This window comes from Lutjanus erythropterus, chromosome 4 (genome assembly GCF_056507025.1).
Source record: "Lutjanus erythropterus isolate fLutEry1 chromosome 4, fLutEry1.hap2, whole genome shotgun sequence".
NCBI lineage: Eukaryota > Metazoa > Chordata > Actinopteri > Lutjaniformes > Lutjanidae > Lutjanus > Lutjanus erythropterus.
Window position 1 is genome coordinate 35,200,915 of NC_139320.1, and position 22,284 is coordinate 35,223,198.

Below are 22,284 nucleotides of genomic sequence, written 5' to 3' on the forward strand. Positions count from 1 at the left end.
GACTAGGTACACAAATTGCTGATGCAGTGTAGAGACATAAGCCACTTTGTGCTGAGGAACTTGCATTTCTCCATGAAACGCTAACAGGTCACAGAGAATAGAAGCAAAGTGAAGCTACTGCAGGGATGAAGATGGCACTAGCTGCACAAATGGGTCCATAACAGTTTTTCCTTGACAGAATGGCAGAGCATCATTTGATAGTAAAACATTATTTTTCATAAAAGCTTTGGTAGCTGTTCTTTGGTTGACCTCCTGGGTGTTCAGTGGGAAAGATAGGGGGAGACCGGGGAGTGTCATAACACCGGGTTAGTTGTAACACTGTCAGCTTAAGAGCTGCAGTTATGTCATTAACATCATACACTTTATCATACACTATATTTCCTTTATGAGCTCACTGGAGAGGTGGCATGTCTTTGTGAGCAACATTGTGGATATTATGACAAAAAAAAAAAAAAAAATTGGGTAAGAAAGTAATTTTTTTGCATAGCATTCATTGTAATGTAGATTAAAAAAGGGTTTGACTTACATAACTTAAAGTAGCAGTAACTCTAGTTCAATTTCATGCTTTGCATTTGTGCTACCTTCAAGCCCACTTCCTAAAACACTTAGCTGTGTAATGGCTAGCCGGGGTGGGATAACTGTAACAGTTCACTAAAATGATGAGAATATCTGCACATGCTCGGTAGAATCAATGATGATTTGGAGGTATGAAAGTTACTTTTCGAATGTCCAATAGTTCTCCTCTACTGTCTAAAGGTTAGAGAACTGTGAATTTAAATTTATAAAGATTTTGTCTCTAGATTATTGTTTAAAAATTAACATAAACAAACTCTGCTAATATAAGTGTTGCTAGCTAGCTTATGAGATTTTATTATGGTTCCAAGATTGTGGGCAATTCCACCACTAAGTTACAATGACACCCAAGCCACAGGGCCCAATGTAAGCACCTTTATTTGTTAAGACTGACATACTTGTTTGTCAAAAAGTAACGTATTTCATTCAGTTTAAATGAAAAATTACTTTTAACTCAATCCAAACAATTAAAATCTAATTACCACTAGCATAGTCACCTTGTCTTCTCAGCATTATTAGATTCTACAGCAGTAATGTGATGTGATTTTTTTGTTCATGTTACAATTACCCCTAACCACTGTTACAGTGACTGTAGCACTCCTCTTGCATTAAGTTTAATATTATGCTCTTGTCTTTATTGATGAAAACGTATCAATGGTCTTATGAATTGGTGCAGATATACTGTATGTACATGTTTCATATGACTAGTCTATTTCTAGTAGTATGTGAGCTATGACGGAAAATGTAAAAAATGTTACAAATGCCCCCGGTCTACGCTATACATTCAAAAGAGTCTTATTTGTAGAAGAGAAATCCCAGTACCACATATCAAAGTTTGAGAGATCTAGCACGAACAATCACTGAGTTACCAATGCAAGAAAAAAATGTTACCATCATCCCCGGTCTCCCCTAAACATCAGCACTACATAGTTCCCTCTTGAACCGACAGAATGTATATAACTACTGTTTTGCTTGCTACCCCTCAGTCTAGACAGTGTTAATAATATGTAAAATCACATATCCAGGTCCTTGGGATGATTTCCAGCAGTCTGTGGGTTCCTGACATGAGAAACTCCAGAAGCCCCTGTAGGGTTACAGCTGAAGGGGGGAGGACTTAAGGGCACACAACATTAGCAGCCTACTTATGGCCTAATACTCTGAAAATCGCTGAGAGCCGGTGTTTTACAGCAAAACGACTCCAGTCACGACTATGCGAATTTGTTAAAGGCAACATTTAAACTTGGAAACGAGCATTTTATGGCAGTAATATATCAATGTATAAAGCTTACCGACGTGCTCATGAAACGCACTGGATCACTGCGCGGTCACCAGTCCCTGTGGTGTGTGAACCAGCCTGTCATCTCGGCTTTGTCACCCTTCAAGTGCTATAAAAATAACCAGCCAGGATTCGTGAACCGGCTGGGTTTTTAGTCTCCAAAAGTAGGAAGACAGACCGGCTCAATAAAAGCAGCAGCAGAGTATCCGAGCAGCAAATCTCGGCCACCGATCCCGTTATTTCTTGGAAGTGTTATCCCGATTCGTGCAGCCTCCCTCCACACACACATTCAAACACACACACACACACACACTCACACGCGCACACAGCGCTTGCTTTGCTTTCCAGATATTATCGCGTCAATACACGCTGGTCACATGAGCCCGATTAAAAATAATGTAATCATTTAAAGTGTCTGTTTATGAGGGAGGAAGGCGCTGCAAGACGGCAGGCTGGAGCGGCACTAAAGCTGATCCGCTCGCTGTGGGATTAACCGAAACGCAGGCAGGCAGGCAGGCAGGCAGGCAGGCGGACCATACAGGCTGGCTTTGGTCACAAAATACATGCAAATTGACAGCTGCACCGATCCCCACCCCGCAGCCAGCCAGCCAGCCGGGCGGGTGTTTGGAAAGGAAGGAAAAGGGGGGCGTTTAATTTATGTCACCCCCTCACACACAACTCTGCTGCCCGTCGTTCTCTAGGGCGCTTTGCGAGGGGACATCATCGCATACGCCCAGTCTTTTTTTTTTTGCGTGCATCGAGCGCACTCCGCGCACGCATGACAGTTGCATGATTACATCTGGCAACATGTAATCTATCATCTATTTCAATGTGATTGGCAAAGAGACACTAATCAGGTTGTAAACATGGATAATACGCGTCTACTCATATGATGTAATGTTCCCAAAAAGTCCCAGGAGGAACCTGACATCCCCTCGGCAACGGCGGTGACAGAAACGCCCAATATCACACTACCACATCCACTTACAGCTGTGACCACACTGACCCCGACTCCATCCACTGTTATCGGCGTTAATGAAGTAAAAGAAGTGGCCTGGTGCCATTTGAACGAGCGCATACTCACTGTCATCATCTTTGTAGCCTCTCCGTCGCGTCTCAAGACATTGTAAAGTGTAAATCCTCAGCTGTTAGACAACGGTGATGGTGCTGACTTGTTTCACAGCAGCTTTATTTTAAGGGCGGGTGGTGGTGGTGGTGGTGGTGAGGCTGGGAGCCGGTGGATAATTCAGTCCAGTCATCGCTCTCTCTGATTGTGTAGTCTGTCCACAAAAAAAAGGAGTCTTGATGGGAGAAAAATGTCTTTAAATCCCAGCAGGTCTTCTCTCCTCTCCTCCCCGGCGCACAGAGAGATGTCCAACCAACACTCTGGCTCCCACGTCAGCTGGAAAATAAATAGGCTCTGAGTAAAGTGCGTCCTCTTCTTATATCGTGGGCTTGCGCACGTTTCACCGGCCTCTATCGCTCAGTTATCACCCAGGAACAAGACTTACAACTAAAGCGCAAAACAAGCATGCTGCTGCTGCTGCTGCTCCCCGGCTGGCTCAGGTTTGTGTTTGTGGCTCTCTCTCTCTCTCTTTCTCTCTGTCGCAGCCTGCAGCTCTGAGGAGAAAGTGACGACGACAGAAACACAACTAAAGCCCAACCTTCTGCACCCACTGACCTTGCAAACGGCAGAGAGAGAGAGAGAGAGAGTGAGAGCGTTAAGGAGACGGAGGGATAGATCGAGTGAAAGAGAGAGGAAACTATCCAGGTGAATTATTAAACATACTTCTGCTGTTCTGAATTTAGAATATTTCCAGACCTGCTTTTTTTTAATATCACATAAAACCCTCGGGGAGCTCAATTGGACCCTGTTGTTATATCGGCTGTTTGGCTTCAAATTTAAAACAGTGGCTGTCATTTTCCCTCAAGCCGTACACATTCACAATCGTATGCAATCTAGTGCAGCAGCCCTGCAATAGATCCAACGCGAAAGTTACAATGCTCAGTTTGGGTGGAGATTGTGTCACACATGAAAAGTTGTGCAGCCCTCACAGCAGGTAACCACAACAAGCATTAAAGGACCAATATGTAAGACCCTAGTGTTCATAATTGAGTACTGCAGTCCAAATAGCGAGTTGGAGCCATGGACTGTACATTAAATAGTAGGGGTGTCCCAGTCCGATATTGATATCGGATATCGGTCCGATATCAGCCAAAAAACGAGTATCAGATTTTATCGGACTGCATCTAAAATCTCCGATATAAGCGCTCAGATAAGCAGTCCTTTTTCCGCTCCAGCACTTCTATCCATAGGTGACTCTGGTTGCTGACTATTGTTCTCTGTTTGAGTAACATCACTTGATCAAGCCTTTTCTAACATTCCACACTACAAAATAAATAATAAAAGTATGTATGATTCGTGCTGATATTGTATCGGGTTGATATCGGTATCGGCCAGTACTCAAGGCTGATATCGGTATCGTATTGGAAGTGAAAAAGTTGTATCGGGACATCCCTATTAAATAGATAAATACTAGATAAATACTGTCAGTTCTCTGGAGCTGCAATTATGAATCCATGAATCGATTATTAAATTAATAATCAACTATTTTGATAATCGATTAATTGGTTTGGGTAATTCTTTATAACTTCGTTTTATAGGATGTCACCTTGGGCTGATCGCATTTTCCATCACTTTAAAACAAACAACTATGAATTGATTAATCAAGAAAATGATCACCCGATTAACATAATCGTTAGTTGCAGCCCCAAAATTGTCTGTCAGTGTAAAATTATGCCTGTTATCCTAAAAGCAAATGCACACTGCTCTGAAATACACTCGACTTTGAGTTCAGTGACTGCCTGTCCTGCTGCCTGCCAGACTCCATTAAGATATTGCTCGATTTAACAGACACTAACTCATTCTGCAAACATTGTACCAAGCTTTGATGTCTGGGTCTGACTTGCAATTTATGCAGCGAACACGACGAAGCACAACCGGATGCGTGCCTGATTCTGTCTGAATGTGCTCTTAATGGCATCTAACAGTGTGCTTGCAGACGGCAAACACCTCGCCTTGCTCTGTTATGGTGGCTAAGAAATTTCTTGCACAATGTCAAAGGATGTATCGAGAGCCAGTGTTTCGTTTGTATGTTCTGGACTGTAGAATCATGGCAGTGCAGTTTGACTCTGCACTTCATGGAAACACTTTATGTGTTCTTATTATTGTTAAAGTTTTAATGTATTTTATGTGTTTTTGAAACTGTCATTACTGTTTTAATGTATTTTATGTAGCTTTGTCACTATATTTACACCTGCCCAAGACCTAAAGCTGAACATTAGCCATGATGGCTAAACAGGCACATTTACAGAAATATTTATTAATCTGCACTGTCCCTGTAACTTTAAACTGAGTAAAATCTCACACTGGATCTTTAGTAGGCTAAACAATTAATTGATTACTCTACAGAAAATGAATACACAGGAGATTTATTGCTAGTCTTTTCTAAATTGTGTTTTTTTTTATGTCATTTTATGTTGTCTTACATGGGGACTCCTCTTGCTCAATGAAAACACTGCAGTAGAGACATACGAGTTAACACTCACACACATGCAGATGGCAGCTGCAGTGTCAGAGCTGAAGAGGGGTTAACACCAACATGGCATGATATCTTCATGTTGCATTCTGTTTCCTCTCGTAACAGCTGGTAATTTACATATCCCGAAATGGAGATCAAGTTAAATGTCAGTGATAAACCAATCTCATCCACAGCAGGAGATAAACGCACTCCAAAGCGTTTGTCTAACAAGTGTTATGATTAGGAACCGGATCTTGCGTCTCTGGAGTGGTATGCCAAACATTTGGAAATACAAAAAGCACTGCATCATACTCCAGTGATGTTGTTGGGAATCTCTCAGTGAGTAGCAACTTTCTCAGCTGTGCACTGCCGGCTGGGCTCAGCATAGATTTGTACTTGTTTGAAGGATAGGAGCTGTCTTCAGACATGGTGCGTTGATTGTATAATAGCAGTGTAAATGAGTTCATCCATGTAATAACAGAGCCGTACTTCAAAGACCCCTGGCTGAGCCTCTCCTCGCACTACAGTAGAGACAGTACAAGTGGGAATATCCCCAAAGAGGGGACAGCAGGAGTCCGGACCAGTACTGCCACACTATTCCCCACCGCTGCTTTCAATTTTCTTATCAGCCCGTCCACTCCTCCCCTCTGCTGTTCCTCCCAAATTCCCCAAACATGAATCGGTCATAGTGAAGTAAAGTGGGGAGTTTTAGAGTTAACTGAATGCCTTTAAGGAGGATACAAGCTACTTTTGGAGTTTTTTAAACTGGGGAGAATGCAAGGACTAAAAGTTCATGTCTTAACCAGGCAATTAAATTATCATTAACTTGTCTACAGGAAGCCAATGTAGTTGTCACTCTCGCACAGTTTTCTTTCTTTGAAGTTTCCATTTCCCTTTAGCATCAACGCCTCTAAAAACAGTTTTGACATGGCCATCCTACCCCTCAGTGAATTGTTTCACAAAACAGTAAAGGCAGAAAACAGCTGGAGGCCAGTGCGGACAGATGAAGATGTCCATGATCTGTCACATCAAAGCTCTCTGATCCATGTCTTCATCGCACCTGGAAGACAAAGATGACTTTTACTGTACTTTTGATTGAAGAGGTGGTCGAAGAAAGTTCACTGTGCAACACTTCAGGCACCTCAGAGCGATCACTGCTCCCTTTTTATTTTGTTTTTCTTCTCCATTCTACACTTTCAGAAATAAAGGTGCTAAGTAGAACCATAATGGGTTCTTTGGTATGTCCTCACAGGATAACTATCGTTGGTTACTGATATAAAGGTTTCACACAAAAACCACTAACAGAGGTTCTACAGAGAACCTTTCTATGGTGTAATGGTTTCACCCCGAACCTGCTCTGGGCGCTTTTCCACCAAATTAGCTCTGGTTCTTAAAATGGTTCCATTCAAGATTCTTGGAAGCCTGGTGTTATTTAGTGAACCAAGCCATGTTTCCACCAGTTTTGAGTGGAACCACTGTAATCAACATTGTCGACAGAGGGTGTTGCACAATGCACAACATTCTGAAGAATATAGATAGGGTTAGATAGGTTTCCATTCTGTTTTGTGATTTTGTTAGCTCTGTCCAATAATCTATGTATTTTTCTTTTTCTTTCATCATAATTTGGTTGGGTCGAATTTTTTGAATGTATGTGTCATGAGGCTGAGGTGGTCGTGGTGTGATGATTCGAGAGGTTGAAGGTTCAGCTAACTTCAGAACAAGTTTGCAGAGAGGACTCCTTTTGTCTCTAACCCATCCAGGGGGGTGGGTTTTTCTAGAACCCAGCTGGGATTTCTACTGAGAATCCTTTATGTTTTATCCAGAAAACGCAGAGGGTTCTACAGCAAATCCTTTTATATTTCAAAGGGTTTATCTAGAACCAACACAAGGAGTTAACTGAGAACCCTTTCATATTCCAAAGGTTTTATCTTGCACCCTTGCAGAAGCTTCTATCAAGAACCCTTTTATATTCATTTATATTTATATTTATCAAGAGCCCAGAAGGTTCAAAGAATGGTGGTGGCAAGAACCCTTGACCACCCTTTGACGAAAAAGCTCTTCAAAGATTGTTGAGATCCTTTCTTTCTTTCAAAAAGGATTGTTTGGATGAAATGGGTTCTCAGTGAAACCTTCAGTTTTACAAAGAACCCATGACGAACCATTCTTTGAGGGTTCTTTAAAAGCAAATGGTTCTTACTTCCAAGAGTGTACTACAAAGCAAAAATGTGGTGTCTGTCAAACTGCCATTCAGTGGGATTTACCAGTCACCGAGGGACAGGAACATGTGGAAAAACAGCCAGGTCTAGATCTACAGTATCTGGGAAAGCTTTGCTATATCTGCCAGCCTAACAGTCCATCCGCAGCAGCTATCTGGCAGGAATCACTGAAGGCCCATTTCTGACAGAGAGATAAGGCCGGAGAAAAGAATGCCCCTCAGATAATACCGAAAAGTCAGGCAACATCTTCCTCTGCTTATATCTGTCTCACAGGCGTTTAAAAAACAGGGAGCTCCTGACAGTCGGTGAGAAATTGAAACTGTCTCTGGCTTGTCAGGAACTCACCAACTCTAACGGAGAGACACCGAAAGTGACCTTGGAGGATTCTCCCTTGCACTTCTTACCCTCCCCTCCTCTCTCTTTTCAGGGGCCGAGGAGAAGAGCTCACCTTGAAATAAGACTCGGGACGAACCAGATGACAGAAAATGAAGCGTCAGAAACATGACTGAGATACAAGGCCAGAGCAGCAGATGGGAAATGTCCTGCCTGGTTATGAGAGACACGGGGGCCACAAGAGGCTGGACAATAGACTTAACAACCAGGTCTCTCAACATGTCATGTCTCTTTCAGATAAAGAAGACCCAATCCTGGCGTTTCTTTTATCCTGTCAGGAAAGAAATTTCTATACTTCACCACCAACCTTTTTAATGCATCCTCTTAAACACTTGTACCATTTAAATGACTCCTTGCTATCATTTACCTAATGTCAAGAGGAGTCCTGTGTACAAGGCTGTGCGAAAGTGATGCCTACATGTAAAGGGTAAATGGAAAATTGTAAACATTTACCAACCTATTACTGTCTGAGAAACACTACAGGTTTCAGTGTATCTCTCTTGTTCAATCTTGTCTGTACTGAATTTCTATGAGAGACTAGAGGTGGGGGATGCCAGAAAATTTGGTTTTGATCTGATACAAAGTAAAAGCAAAGCCATGATCACAGACATAAATACCTATATCAAGGCTTATTATTGTTCAAAGCAATTACTCTACTATCATGTAAGGGAGCAAATATATCATAATTTACTACTATTCTACTTCAGAATATATTACCATCAAGTAATTTGCCAAACATGAAGCACTTTTTGACGGTTCTGTTAATTTCATGCATGTTTAAACACGAGACCTGTTTTTGTAAATAAAGAAATGTTCATTCTGTGAATGATCACTGCACATATGGCCACAATAACAGCAGAGATGCAAACAGTGCAGCACTAATAAGTATGTTTATGTGCCCTGGATGCTGGCTAACATGTGATGGATCCATTTTTTGTCTCGATCCTACTGTGTAATATCTAATATCGATACCCAAATCAAGACAATCCCAAAATCAAGGGGCAGATTCTGCCCCTCCCTTTACCAGACTACAAAAACAGTTCATTTGGCCAAAACTTATTCTACTTAAACTAGTTGTTTACTCCTTATGTTAACTAGAAAATACACATTTAAGTTACCTTCAGAAATACATTTACAACTTTGCTGAGATGTGAGCACATAAGAATGGAGGATATATATAAAATACAGTATATGTAATATTATATTGTGATATCAATATATATCATGATATACATTATCTGGACTGAGAAACTGTATAGAGGAAAGAACCAGTGAGGAATATCTGTTTTGTCTAATGCAGCAAATTGTTGTTGACATTGCCTTCACGTCCACAGATGCTCTGTGTGTAAACTAATGATTGTAATAAGAAAACTGTACTGATTTTTTCATATTAGATACTTGTTTTCTTTTCTTTTGAACTCAGCAAGATAAGCACTGAAGTGGTAACTCTTCTCTTTTACACAAACTGTGCTTGTACATGTAATGGGGACAAAATCTGGAAATTTTATCTTTTATTTTAATGATTGTTATTGTAACAAATAAAGAAATATTTAGTGTATTCTATGTTGTATGGCCTATGCATGACCAAATATATATCTTTCGATTGCCAAAATGTTTTGCTGAGTAAAAAGTAGGCCTGATGTCAACACTATGGTTGGGCCACAGGTTGACAGTCATCAACCATCGAAACATAGTTGAAAAGCTGCTGCTGCCACCACGCTGCAGGTCCACACCAACACTGCGGTGCATCCCGCCACACACACACTACCACACACAGACAGGGCCTGAAATTAAATTAGCATCAAATATGGATAGATTTTTTGTTTAGTGAGTAAAATCTCCTCACTGAAAGTGCAATAAAAGGTTTGTGAGTGAAAAGCCAATAACAGTAATTTATCAAAACATTTAGCGCCATAGAAGTGATGAATATGTATTTTAAGGAGTGTAAGCCAGATAGTCAAAAATGAAGGATGAGTTTATTCTAATGATTCTAATAGCTCGTTATTTACTGAACAAAAAATAGCTTATTTCCATCATGATGTTTCTCTGTGGACATCATTATATGCAGGTTCGGTAGACATCACCCAACTCTCATCACCAGCAATAATAAAATATGTAAAAACAGACAAACAAACAAACAAACAAACAACAACAAAAAAACCCCACTGTATTTAACCAGTGTGAAGCAAGGTTAAAAACAGGCTGGGGTCTTGGAGACTTCAAAAAAACAGAAGTCTAGTAATGTGTCATAATTTATCATATCAAGGTGATAAAAGTTTTTTTTGAGCTGTTGATGAGGGCCAGGACAGGTTTCCAGGATCCCAAACAGAACTTAAAGGTTAAACACTGGATGAAATGAAAGGAATTTAAACACACTGATGCAGAAAATCATATAAAAATCAATATTGCCATAATGCAGTCCTGTAACATTTCCCACAATGACCTAATAGACCCAAAGATATTGTAACAAAAAGAGATAAATCACAGCATAAAGGGTTTGTCATATTGTATATTATACCATACTGCCAACCCAATGTCAACATACACCTTTTCCAACACATTTGCTGCAGCATGCACACAAAGTGCCACACACAGCAGCCAGTGCCTTGAGACAGCAACAGCAGCAGCAGGATGCAGACTGTTCGATGATGAATAGAGATGTCAGATGGCCACAATAGAGGTTGGAGCCTTAACTGACCGACTGACCTGTCACTCTAAATAGAAAGGGTGGCCAAACCATTGAGACCGGCCATCAATCTACTTCCTAAACACAATGATGATTTACTCCATTCAAATCACTGGCTGAGTGAAGAGCAGCGGAACAAAGACGAGTGAGTGTGCGGCTTCCTGGGTGTTTCTTCATTTCCAAGGCAACTATATGCATATGTGTGTGTGCAAACACTGGCACGTGTATGTACATTTCAAGTCTGATATGTGTTCACGTGCTATGATGCATAACCCTGCATGTTTTTCTAATTGTGTTTACACAATCAGTCGAACCCAGGCGCATGTATTGGATTGCAGCACTGATACCTGGCTGTAATATATTGATCCTCCATTCCATACTGTATATCCAGCCAACAATTTCACTTGCTAACGAAGTGTGAAATGAATTGTGAGAGCAACATCTTGTCCAATGTATATACAAGCTCTCACAGCTATTAGATCCATTTGAATGGAAGGCACGTTGGGTTCCAGTCTGCAGTATACACTCTCAGAAATAAAGGAGCTGAATAGAACCAGAAAGGAGAATCCTCTTGGTACCTGGTAGAAACATTTAAAAACATTGCACATGGACACCTTTTAAAGTGTTAGATATATCCTAAAGGTTTAGATCTAGAACCATCTATGAAAGGTTTCCCACAAAACCCCCTATAAGGGGTTCTACAGAGAACTTTTCTATGGTATAATGGTTTCACCCCAAAACCCAGCCAGGGGGCTCTTTCAACAATCCTTGAAGAACTCTCTCTTTCAAAAAGCGTTCTTTGGTTGAATCCTTGATGAAGCCTTTACTGAACACATGGTTCTTCAGGAGTAAATGGTTCTGGGTAGAACCTAAGCCCTTCACGAAGAACCTTTTTGGAACTCTTCCTGCTAAGAGGGTAGCGTGCATGCAGTGTACAGCTTGTCGCCCAATGAGGAGAGACTCAGACTTGCTAAATTTATTTAATCTAGCTTGGTTTATAGAGGCTAAATGGATCGTTCAGTGGTAGACAGCTTTTCTCACAGCTAAGGATTCATCAAGAAGCTTTAAATCCAAACTACCAATTACAGAAAAGAGCAGAATATGTACATATGGCCATAACCATAAAGAAAGTGAGGGTGGAAAACAAACGGTGATAAATGTGATGAAGGGGGAGGCAACAGTATTACAGAGGGGGAGGAGGAAGAGTATTACAGTGATGAAGAAGTTGAGGCAGATGAAAATGTTGCTAATGATAATGTTGACAATCACTACAAAAATCAGAGTGATTACAGCCGTGCTTGTGCTGATGAAAATGATAGTTTCTAAGACTGCAGTTAGAAGTAAGGGGATGATCATAATGACGAGCATGATTAATCAAAACCAATACGCTCTGGTTGCATCTGAAGACATTCTACACAGGACAAAATAAAAACAGTTAGGAGCTGAGAAATCTGTTAAATCCAGTCAAAGATCTTCACACTGCAGGGAAGCTAAATTCAGACCGCCTCAGGGGAGATGGGAACCAGCAGAGTTGGGGAAAAGTCAGCCAAGTCGTTAATGAAGTTATGACCAGAGTCGCTGCTGTGGAGGGAGATCTTAATCACCTGCAGGAGTGGAGGGCCCAGACCCAGTCCAGACCCATTTAGTCCACGGCACACTAATGCTAATTAGAGAGAAAGAAGGGAAGGTTTGTAATCTGTTCAATTAGCCCAGACTGGAGAGGCGTCCTGTGGGGCTGAGGACACATTCAGGTCTGGGACTGTGTGCTGTTACACCAAGCGTGGCTGTAAATCGCTGCTTTAGCTCAGCAGTTTGCAGCAGCCTGCTGTAAAGGACTATATATATATATGCAAGGTGTTTAATAAAGTGTTATGTATAGTATAGTTTTGGTTTTATTCTAAAGGGACAGTTCACCTCAAAATCAAAAATACATATTTTTCCTCTGGCCTGTACTGCTTTTTATCCATGTTGATTGTTTTTACTGTGAGTTGCAGAGTTTTGAAGGTATCAGCTGTGAGATGTTTGCCTTCTCTAATGGGATTCAGGTTGGGGTGGTGAAAGCACACACACACACACACACACACACACACACACACACACACACACACACACACACACACACACACGCACACTCACACACACGCACACACACACACACACACACACACACACACACACACACACACAAATAAATAAATAAATCTTTCCAAAAATCATGACCTTGTTGTAAGTTGTGAGCAGTTTCATGTCAGAACTACTTTCTTTTTTGCAGAACTACTTTCTTAGTGATTAGTAGTAGTAGTTCTGTTAAATTCTACTGCAGAAAGTAGTTCCAAGTCAGAACTTCTGATTTAAACATTGTTATTTATTCAGAATATTTTGTTATTCATTTAGAACAAGATTTTTCAAAGTTTGAGACTGTGGGCCTCTCCTCCCCTTTACTTTCTTTGTTTTGCTCAATTTGTGGATGCTTACAGGATCATGATTATGTTAATTTATCCCAGTTGAGCCACAATAGCCTAATATTGCAGTTTTACATAACTTTAGACTGCACCAAATACATAATAAAGGTCTGTCCAAAAGCATCGATTAGTTTGTGACTCTGGGGAAAGTAGTAAAATTCCCCCAAACCATACCCCTGAACTATCTCTGCAACAACATCACACACATTTAGACTATTCTGTGTGATTAGAGTCTAGAGTTAGATAGAGTCTGATCACTAATATGATATTTTTTCACCTCTATTCACTGAGCCTCCCCTGAAACTGTTTGGGAGCCCCCCTGGAGAGGTTCCCGCTTTGAAAACCTCTGAGTTAGAACATTAAAAGCAACCATGCACCTTTTTTGGGGAGAAACTCACAAAAGCTGAAAATCTGAATAATTTACACTTGATGATGTCTATTCATAGGTCAGAGCCTGCCTGGCCTGGTGGAAGTTGTGGCTATTCAGAAAGTTCATGTTTGGCATAGCGCTGATTAGAAATACCCCAAGTAACTGACTTTAATTCCAAAAATGAACTACTAATTTTTCACATTTATAAAAAAATCTCATGAAAATAATTTCAGAACTAAATGTTTTACAGGAGATTTTGTAGGAAAGTCTGCTTTTTTCATTAGTTTACAATCAGACCTCCAATATGGCGACTGCTTAGATGCATAGCATCGACACTCAGCAGCCGCCACTGAGATACAGTCAAGATGTCAGGGATTTATTCATCTCATCTAATGCCTAACTTTAGTGGATCATTAACATATTGAGTATGGAATTAATCTGCAGATTCACCAGTTTAAGGTGAAAGGCAAGGGCCAAAATGTGGTCTGTAAAAGAGGTAAGCCTTGTTTTTAGCTTAGCAATTGTTGATTATTTGCAGCCCCTGCTGACAGGTTAGGAGGAGTAATTGGTCAGTATAAAACAGAGTCGTCAATAAAAATAAGTTTTTTAAAGGTCTTTCAAAAAATTGTGAATCATCACAACAATGAGCGTTCTCTGGCGGAGATAATAACAGTTACTGAAGACTATTTCCATGGCTCACAGGGGAGAGACCTGAAGGTTTATACGATGGTCATGCTGAGATTTGCAACACTTTTCTATTTCATTTTTAAACTTCTCTATGAAAACTGGATGAATTTTAGGTCAGGACTTCATTTTCTCCTCCTCTCACTCCTCTTTACGCCCCCCCTCGTTACCCTCCCCTCTTGCTCTTTCTGCAACGCGGCAGAAAACATCCATGCTGGTTAAAGAGTCAGATATAGAGACGGAGACTCTGAGAGTGTGTCAGGTCCCAATCCCCAGTCTCTCTCTGCTGCCTGCCTGCCTGGCACCCCTCCACGGCCGTCTCTGTGCCCTGTCAGCAGTACAGCCAGGCAGAGATATGCATCCACCCTGCCCTGTAAAAGGCTCCAAGCCTCGCAGTGCGCAGATGTCCACACAATTTACTGCCCACACCAAATTGGATCACTTCTCTGGTGTTTTGTGCAGGCCTCGCACCTGCTGTTTTCCACCTTCTCTCATAAACGACTAAACATCCCGAGATTGGGGAAAGAGAGAGGGTGGAGGCAGCAGAAGTTGATTTAAGGAGCAAATTAAAGGTGGAAGGGCTGAATGAGATAGAAAAAGAGAGTGTGAGAAATGTTAGATGGTTGATATGAAAAGACGAAACTGTTCTCTTGCAGCTAAACCTTTTCTCTGCGTGCACACATCTATGAAAAGATTCCACCTCTTAAGTTACTGGAAAATAGGGCATGAAAATCATAGAGTATGCACTTAGAAATAAAGGAACCATAGCCTTTTTGGTTCCTGGTAGAAGCCTTTACTAATGTTCCACTTGGAACCCTTTCAGAGTTCTGCCTAGAACCCAACATAAATGGGTATGTCCAGAACTGTCTGTGAAAGACCACCATGAGTCTCGGTCAACCGAGAACCTTTCTGTCATGTAATGGTTCCACCTAGAAACCTCCTTAACATGTTCTAAGGATGCTAACATGAACCCACCCAAGGGGTTCCACCAAGAACAGTTTTATATTCCAAGCCTTTTATTTAGAACCCAACCAAGAGGTTCTACGGAGAACCATTTTGAAGCCCAAGGGCTTTATCTAGAATCCACCAAGGGGTTTTACAGAGAACCCTTTTATATTCCAAGCATTGTATCTAGAATAAACCTCTCCTGGGAACCCTCTTAGATGTAAAAGGGTTTGTGATAGAACCACCCAAGGTGCGTTCTAGGTTAAACCTTTGGGATTTAAGAGGGTTCCCAGGAGGGTTCTCAATAGAACCCTTCTAAATCCCAAAGGCTTCCTCTAGAACCCCCCTAGAAATTCTACTGAGATCTGTTTTATATTACAAGCTTTTTTATCGAGAACCCATCTGAGAGGTTCTACTGAGGGCACTTTTATAGCCCATAGGCTTTATCTAGAACCCCTCAAGGGAATTCTACCAAGAACCATTGTAGATTCCAAGAGTTTTATATAGCATCAATAACCCATTATATTATAATACAAAGAATCCTTGACGAAAGATTTCAACAACTCTCTTTAGTTGAAAAGGGTTCTAAATGGAACCATTAGTCCTTAATGAATTTCTTCAAAAAGGGTTTCTTCAGAGGCAAAAGGTTCTGAGTAGAACCTCAGCCCTTCAAGAAGAACTCTTATTTCTAAAAGTGTAGTCTGCAGGTTTCAACACAGGCGCTGATGATCTCTCACAGTTTGACCTCACAGGCAGCCGTGTCATCCGCCGGGTTACCGGCGTATCGTCAAGGTTAAACACAATCTGACATCTGATCTGCTGTAATGTGACTGAGCGACAACTCCATTTTATACCTGAGCTGGCTGCGTATAGATTGTTACAATAGAAGAAGACACGTGTGCGTCTGTGTTTTCTGATAATACATGTGTGCATGTGAACCCTGAGGGAACCTGGCAAGTGGTGGCACACTGTCTAGATCAATTATTGATCCGTCCTGGAACAGCCAGGTGTGAGATACTACTGCATCACACTCAGACGTGGCCTCATAACTCATCATTGCAGAGATGGCGGGAGAGAAGGACCAAGCAGTAGCAGATTAACGGTGCCTTCACTCCAGCAGCAATCTTGTTGTTGGTGTATCATGAGGGTAGAGAGCAGCTGATTACATGGCAACCTTTTCACCAGACAGATTGAAGATATTAGACGATTCTGCAAAATACTGAATAAAGTCTTTCTGTTAGGGTAATAATTTACAATTTACAATTTACAGTTCACAATTTCATTTAGCAGATGCTTTTATCCACAGCCACGTACATCTGAGAGATGACACAGCACAAGCAAGGATCTAGTCAGAAGAGAACAACATCAGTAAGTGCCATAAAGCAAAGTACAAGTCTGACAGGATGTCGGTGCCTACAGGCAGTGCAAGAGGCAATGCATACAGAGTGCATACAGGGTGCACTGGATTTTTTTTTCATATATACATTTTCTCAGTCAGACAAGCGCAGAGATTTTCATGAAAGAGCTGGGTCTGTAGTCTTTTCTTAAAACTGTAAGGGACTCTGCAGATTTAACAGAGTTAGATAACTCATTTCAACACCCGATAACTACAAAAGCGAAGAGTCCAGGTAGCAACTCAGATGCCTTTCACTGGCACCAGCAACAATAGCGTTCAGGTTAGGTGAATAGGTTTTTCAAAATTTTCCCAAGACATACATAGCACATAGCAACATAGCATTTCTAAACATACTAGTTTTCTTTAGAAAGCATAAATTATTTCTATATGCACACAATAACAGAATTATTTCAGAAAAAAACAAAAATTACCAGGGTCAGTATTATTGCCCCCCCTTAAGAACTCACCTTTTTATTGAGTCATAGCACAAACCACTGATGTGCAATGATGTGCTTTAACTTTGTAATGCTCAAAGCTTGTAGAATCAAGTTAAAACTGAGGGTTTTCTTCCAATTTACACACAGTATAAAAACTTCAGCAATGGTTTGAGCTGGCTTGAGAAAGCATGATGCCAAAACAAAAGAAATCAGTTTAGACTTGAGAAAAAAAATTGTTGATGCTCACAAAGCAGGAGAAGGATATACAAAGTTATCACAGTGTTTCCAAGTGTCAAGAACTGGAGTGAGAAGAATCATCAAGAAATTCAAAGAGAGCCACACAGTACAGAACAAGGCTGGCCGAGGTAGGAAGTGAAAGATTTCAAGGACTCTGGACAGAAAACTATCGAGAGATGTGTCTAATGACCCCAGAACAGCTGCCAAGACACTAGAGAATGACTTAGTCAAGTCAGGAATTGTAGTCTCAAAGAAGACAATCACTAGAGCCCTGCACAGAAATGGATTGCGAGGTTGCAGACCAAGAAAAACTCTAATTCTGCAGAAGAGACACCCTCAAGCTAGACTGAAGTATGCTAAGGACAACCTGAAGAAAGATTATATATACTGCAAGTGTGTCCTTTGGTCAGATGAGACGAAACTAGAGCTCTTTCACCACAGAGACGTTTCTTATGTTCAGAGAAAGAAGGGAGAGACGTATAACCCAAAGAACACCGTCCCCACAGTGAAACACAGTGGTGGGAGTATTATGCTGTGGGGATGCTTCAGTGCATGTGGAACTGGGAATCTCGTCAAGGTGGAAGGAATCATGAAGAAAGAAGGATATGTGAAGATTTTGAAAGAAAACCTCAAGCAGTCAGCGGCAAAACTGGGTCTGGGTCGTCGCTTTGTCTTCCAACACGATAACGACCCAAAACATATGTTGCTCCTGAAAAACTACCTCCAGAAGACCAAAGTGAACGTTATTGACTGACCTGCACAAAGCCCTGACTCGAATCCCATTGAAAATCTGTGGGGTGAACTGAAGACCAAGGTCCATGCCAGAAGACCATCAGATCTGGAGGATTTTGAGAGATTCCTCAGGAGACATGTCTGAGACTTGTTGAAAAAAACAACTGCAGGCTGTTATCCATTAAAAAAGATACACAATGGACTATTAGCATCGGGGGGTGGGGTGGGTATAGAAGACGAGAAGTGGGTGTGGTTTATACCAGAAGTCATGTTGAATCAGATAATGCTTCCTTTACTAAGTAAGTTGATTTAATATCAGCATATAATTAATTATTAAATATATTTCCCACATCCTCATATAATACTTTCATCTCTCTCACTCTTCTTTTAATTTCAATTCTTAACTAAACTAAATCTTATAAATAATGAAAAAAAGAAGAACTCTTAATGTTACTGCCTTAAGATTTTGGAAAGATTTTTTTCTTCGAATAATACCAGACAGAAAAAAATATTGGTTTCATTCATATTATTTGTGGTTTCCCAAATAATTTATGTGTATTCAGGTGCATCCAATGCAGGACACTAAAAGGTCGTACCAAGTCACAGCTTGGTCACCCCATCGCTGTCTGACAAGAGATGACAAGAGAAGTATCTACCGCTGCACCAGCAGACTATACACTCTGGGAAATAGAGGTGCTGACCAGAACAATAAAAGGTTCTTCAGCTTGTCCTCATAGGAAAGAGATTCTATCTAGAACCCAACACAAAGCATATCTACAATCATCTGTGAAAGGTTTCCCACAAAACCTGAGAGGTTCTACAGATAACCATTCAATGGTATAAACATTTCACTCCACACCCACCCAGGAGGTTCTATAAAGAACCTTTCCACCTTCTGGGTGCTAACAAGAAACCAACTAGGAGGTTCTACTGAGAACCTTTTTACATTCCAAGGGTTTTATCTAGAACCCACTTGGCGGTTCTACTGAGAACACTTTCTTATTCCAAAGGTTTTATCTAGAACCCATAGAGAAGCTTCTACTATTAACCTTCTTATATTCCAAAGCTTTTTATCTTGAACACACTCAGGAATTTCTACTAAAAACCTTTTTATATTGTGGTACAAAAAACCCTTGGCGAAAAAGCTCTTCAACGAACCTTGAGGAACTCTTTCTTTCAAAAGGCTTCTCTGGATGAAAAAGGTTCTTAATGGAACCCTCAGTCTAACAAAGAACACTGGACAAACCCAAACCCAACAACAAAAGAAAAGTTGGTCAGAAGCAAATGGTGCTGGGTAGAACTTCAGCCCTCCAAGAAGAAGTTTTTGGAACCTTTATTTCTAAGCGTGTAGAACAGCTTCTTTCCTCAGGTTGTGAGGCTGCTTAATTCATCCTCAGCACTCCACCCTGTAAAGTAGTTTGATTTATTTTTATTTCTATTACTTATTATTTATTTAAGCATTCTAACATATATATTTTGTGTATAACATTTGTTTTTGTGAGTAGCAAAAAGGGAACTGCAGCTTAATGTTGTTATAGAACCCTGTGTTGTAAGATGATAAATAAATCTGTCTTGAACCTTGTATACTTAAACACTATTATTTCTCAGTAAAGCATAGTCACTGTATGTGTTACTGGCTAAGGTGCCCAAGTGTCCCACTTTACGTGGGACTGCACTGCATTTTTATCTCTTGTCCCACCGTCCCACATATTGAGATGATGTCCCACATTTTGATTGGCTCTAGTTTTTGAAAGTCAAACCACAAGTATAGATGTTTTTCTAAAATCTGAGCTTGTATCCAGTAACTTTGAAGAAAGTACGAAAGGCTGTCAAGTGCGAGTTGATCTGTCACGCTCTTTGCTACCTGACACCCAACGGGGAAAACTGCAAGCCACCGGAAAGTCACAACCTATGCAAATTTAGGCAGAATATAATAGAAATTAACAAAAACAAAATTAAATACAGCTACAACAAAGACTGAGAAAGTACAGATCCATTGTTTATTGTGTGCTACCCAGAGGGCAAAGCATAGAGATGTTATAAGCTAAGGGGCAGAATAGATTTGTTTATTAATTTTTTTAAACTAGATAGTCATGATATTAAAATGTTAGACTTTTCAGCATTGCCAAGATGTCCCACATTTGGTTTGTTGGGATGTGGACCCCCATTACTGGCCCAAAACCCAAAGTTTAAACTAAACTAAAACAAAATATTGCTTGAAGTCATGAAATGATTGTGGATACATTTGTACAGTTGGTGAATGATGGGATGAAAATATTTGGTTTCAAAGTCAGATGTGCTAAAACCCCAACCTCCGCACCTTTAGTTTCTGCCTCAATACATAAAGGGCACACTACTGTACTTCCTGCACTGGCACTGACCGCTGGCATTGGACTTAAATTATTCCATGCAGAATCACTCAATGAACATGATTTCCAGGAACACTGTGAAGATACATGCTGTTACATGTGAGCATTAGTACGTAAAGGATTTACATACACTCATATACAGACAAACATACACATTTACTTACATACAACATTTTAGGGCTCCAACAAATTATTATTTTTATTATTGAATAACTTGCTGATTATTTTCTAGATTAATTGTTTAATTGTTTGAAGCCAAAACAAGTCCTCACCTCCAAACCCCACAACTATAATCAGTCATTAACAATAATTGGGGAAACAAAAAAACAACAACAAAATAATAATAATAATTAAAAAATATTCAAGTTGAAATTCTTGTTTGTTTATTTCCCCTACATAAATCATATTCATTTCACTTTGTTTCACTCCCCCGGTCATTCATTTTCTACCATTTTTGCTTGAAAAATGACTTCATTGATTATCGAAACAGTTGATCAACTTATCAATTAGTTGATTAATCATTGCAGCTCTAATTTACATACTTACACACAGTCACAATGTATTCCAGTGTATACATACATATTTCTGAGCTCCTTTTGGTGATTAAAGTTATTTTGTTGTTTTAACTCCACATTTCTCACATTAAAGATACAATGAAAGGCTTTGATCCTCTAATCAAAGACTTTCTCAGCAGTTCAAATTAAAATCTGTTTTTGAGTGTTCATTTTCCGTGTACCGTCTGTTAAACTAAGAGTTCTCCTTATCTGATATGTATTTGGGTTGAGTGGTTATATCTGGTACAATCATCAGTCAGGTTATTGGGCTGTACGGTGTTCAGTCTGCAACATCTGCCCTCTTTGTTTATCACAGTAATTACAGAGGATCACAGTGTGTTTTACAATGACTCAGACAGCTGAGCGTTCATTAAACAACTTGTACTGTTGTAGCTCCTTCATATGAATTTGACATGTGAACCAACAATCAAAGGTGTTCTTAAAGTTCTAACTTGCAGCAGTAAATTGTCATTCAGACGATGTAACTCCTGAAATTATTCTTCAACAATGTTCACTACTTCATTATCATCTTCTAATATAGTTCTATCAAAATTAACGCGTTTATGTTAGTTTTTCAAATGCTGCTAAACGGACTCTTTTCTCATTGCCACTAGAGGACTTTCGCTTTCTGTTTTTCTGTTTTTTTTTTTTTTTTTATGCTGATTGCACCCTTTACCACTAAACACAAAAGCCAGATGTTAGTGGGTGTTAGTGGGTTTTTTGTTCAGTGTAAAAGGGGCTTAACTGCTGTATGTTTCTTAATGATATCCGTGGTTGATAGAGGTTCAGATTCTTCTCTTATCTTTTCTATTTACTGAAACAGCATTCCCTGTTCTCTTATATCACAGTATTTTTGTAAGGGGAGTATCAGTACTGTTTCTATCCTTTCAGCTAATAGCCTGTCTAATTGTTCTCATAGTTCTTAAAAGCATACAAATCAAAATAATTACTTTCAGCCTCATACTGCGCACAAACTCATTCCATGTTTGTCCTCCACAAATGCAGCTTTAAATATACAGTAATTTCCCCTCTTAACTAGTGTTTTTTCTGCTTTACATGATAACAAAACCCATATTTTCCTTTAATATTTTAAACTGGAAATCCTCCAACTCCTTTTTAAGGTAGGTTATGTGCCACTCATCTCATTGATTTGCCTGTCATGACAATGTCTGTTTTTCTTAAATTATGATCCTTGCAACAATGGTTATCACCAGGAGTTCAGGTTTTAGCATTTTAACAACCTTTTTCCTACCGGGGGTCATAGACGCTCAAAGAGAAACCATTGTGCGGTCAATGGTCCCTATCACCACACAGCATTTATCAGCTCCCTTCTTCTCTAGAAATTCTGCAAATGCTTTTCTTTGTTTCAAATT

The 22,284-nt window shown here is 40.1% G+C and overlaps 1 protein-coding gene across 3 annotated transcripts in view; it reads right to left on the reverse strand.

The window, feature by feature from the left end:
- Positions 1-22,284, reverse strand: part of schip1 (schwannomin interacting protein 1) — a 326,809-nt gene that overhangs the window by 62,033 nt on the left and 242,492 nt on the right. The window contains exon 1 of one of the 3 annotated variants that reach the window (XM_084717802.1): positions 1,863-2,366. The exons of the other annotated variants lie outside the window; for them this stretch is intronic. Within the exon in view, the coding sequence (XP_084573928.1) occupies positions 1,863-1,874 (12 nt within the window). The 5' untranslated portion in view covers positions 1,875-2,366. Of the gene's footprint in view, positions 1-1,862; positions 2,367-22,284 lie in introns of those variants that run through there. 3 annotated transcript variants of the gene reach the window in all.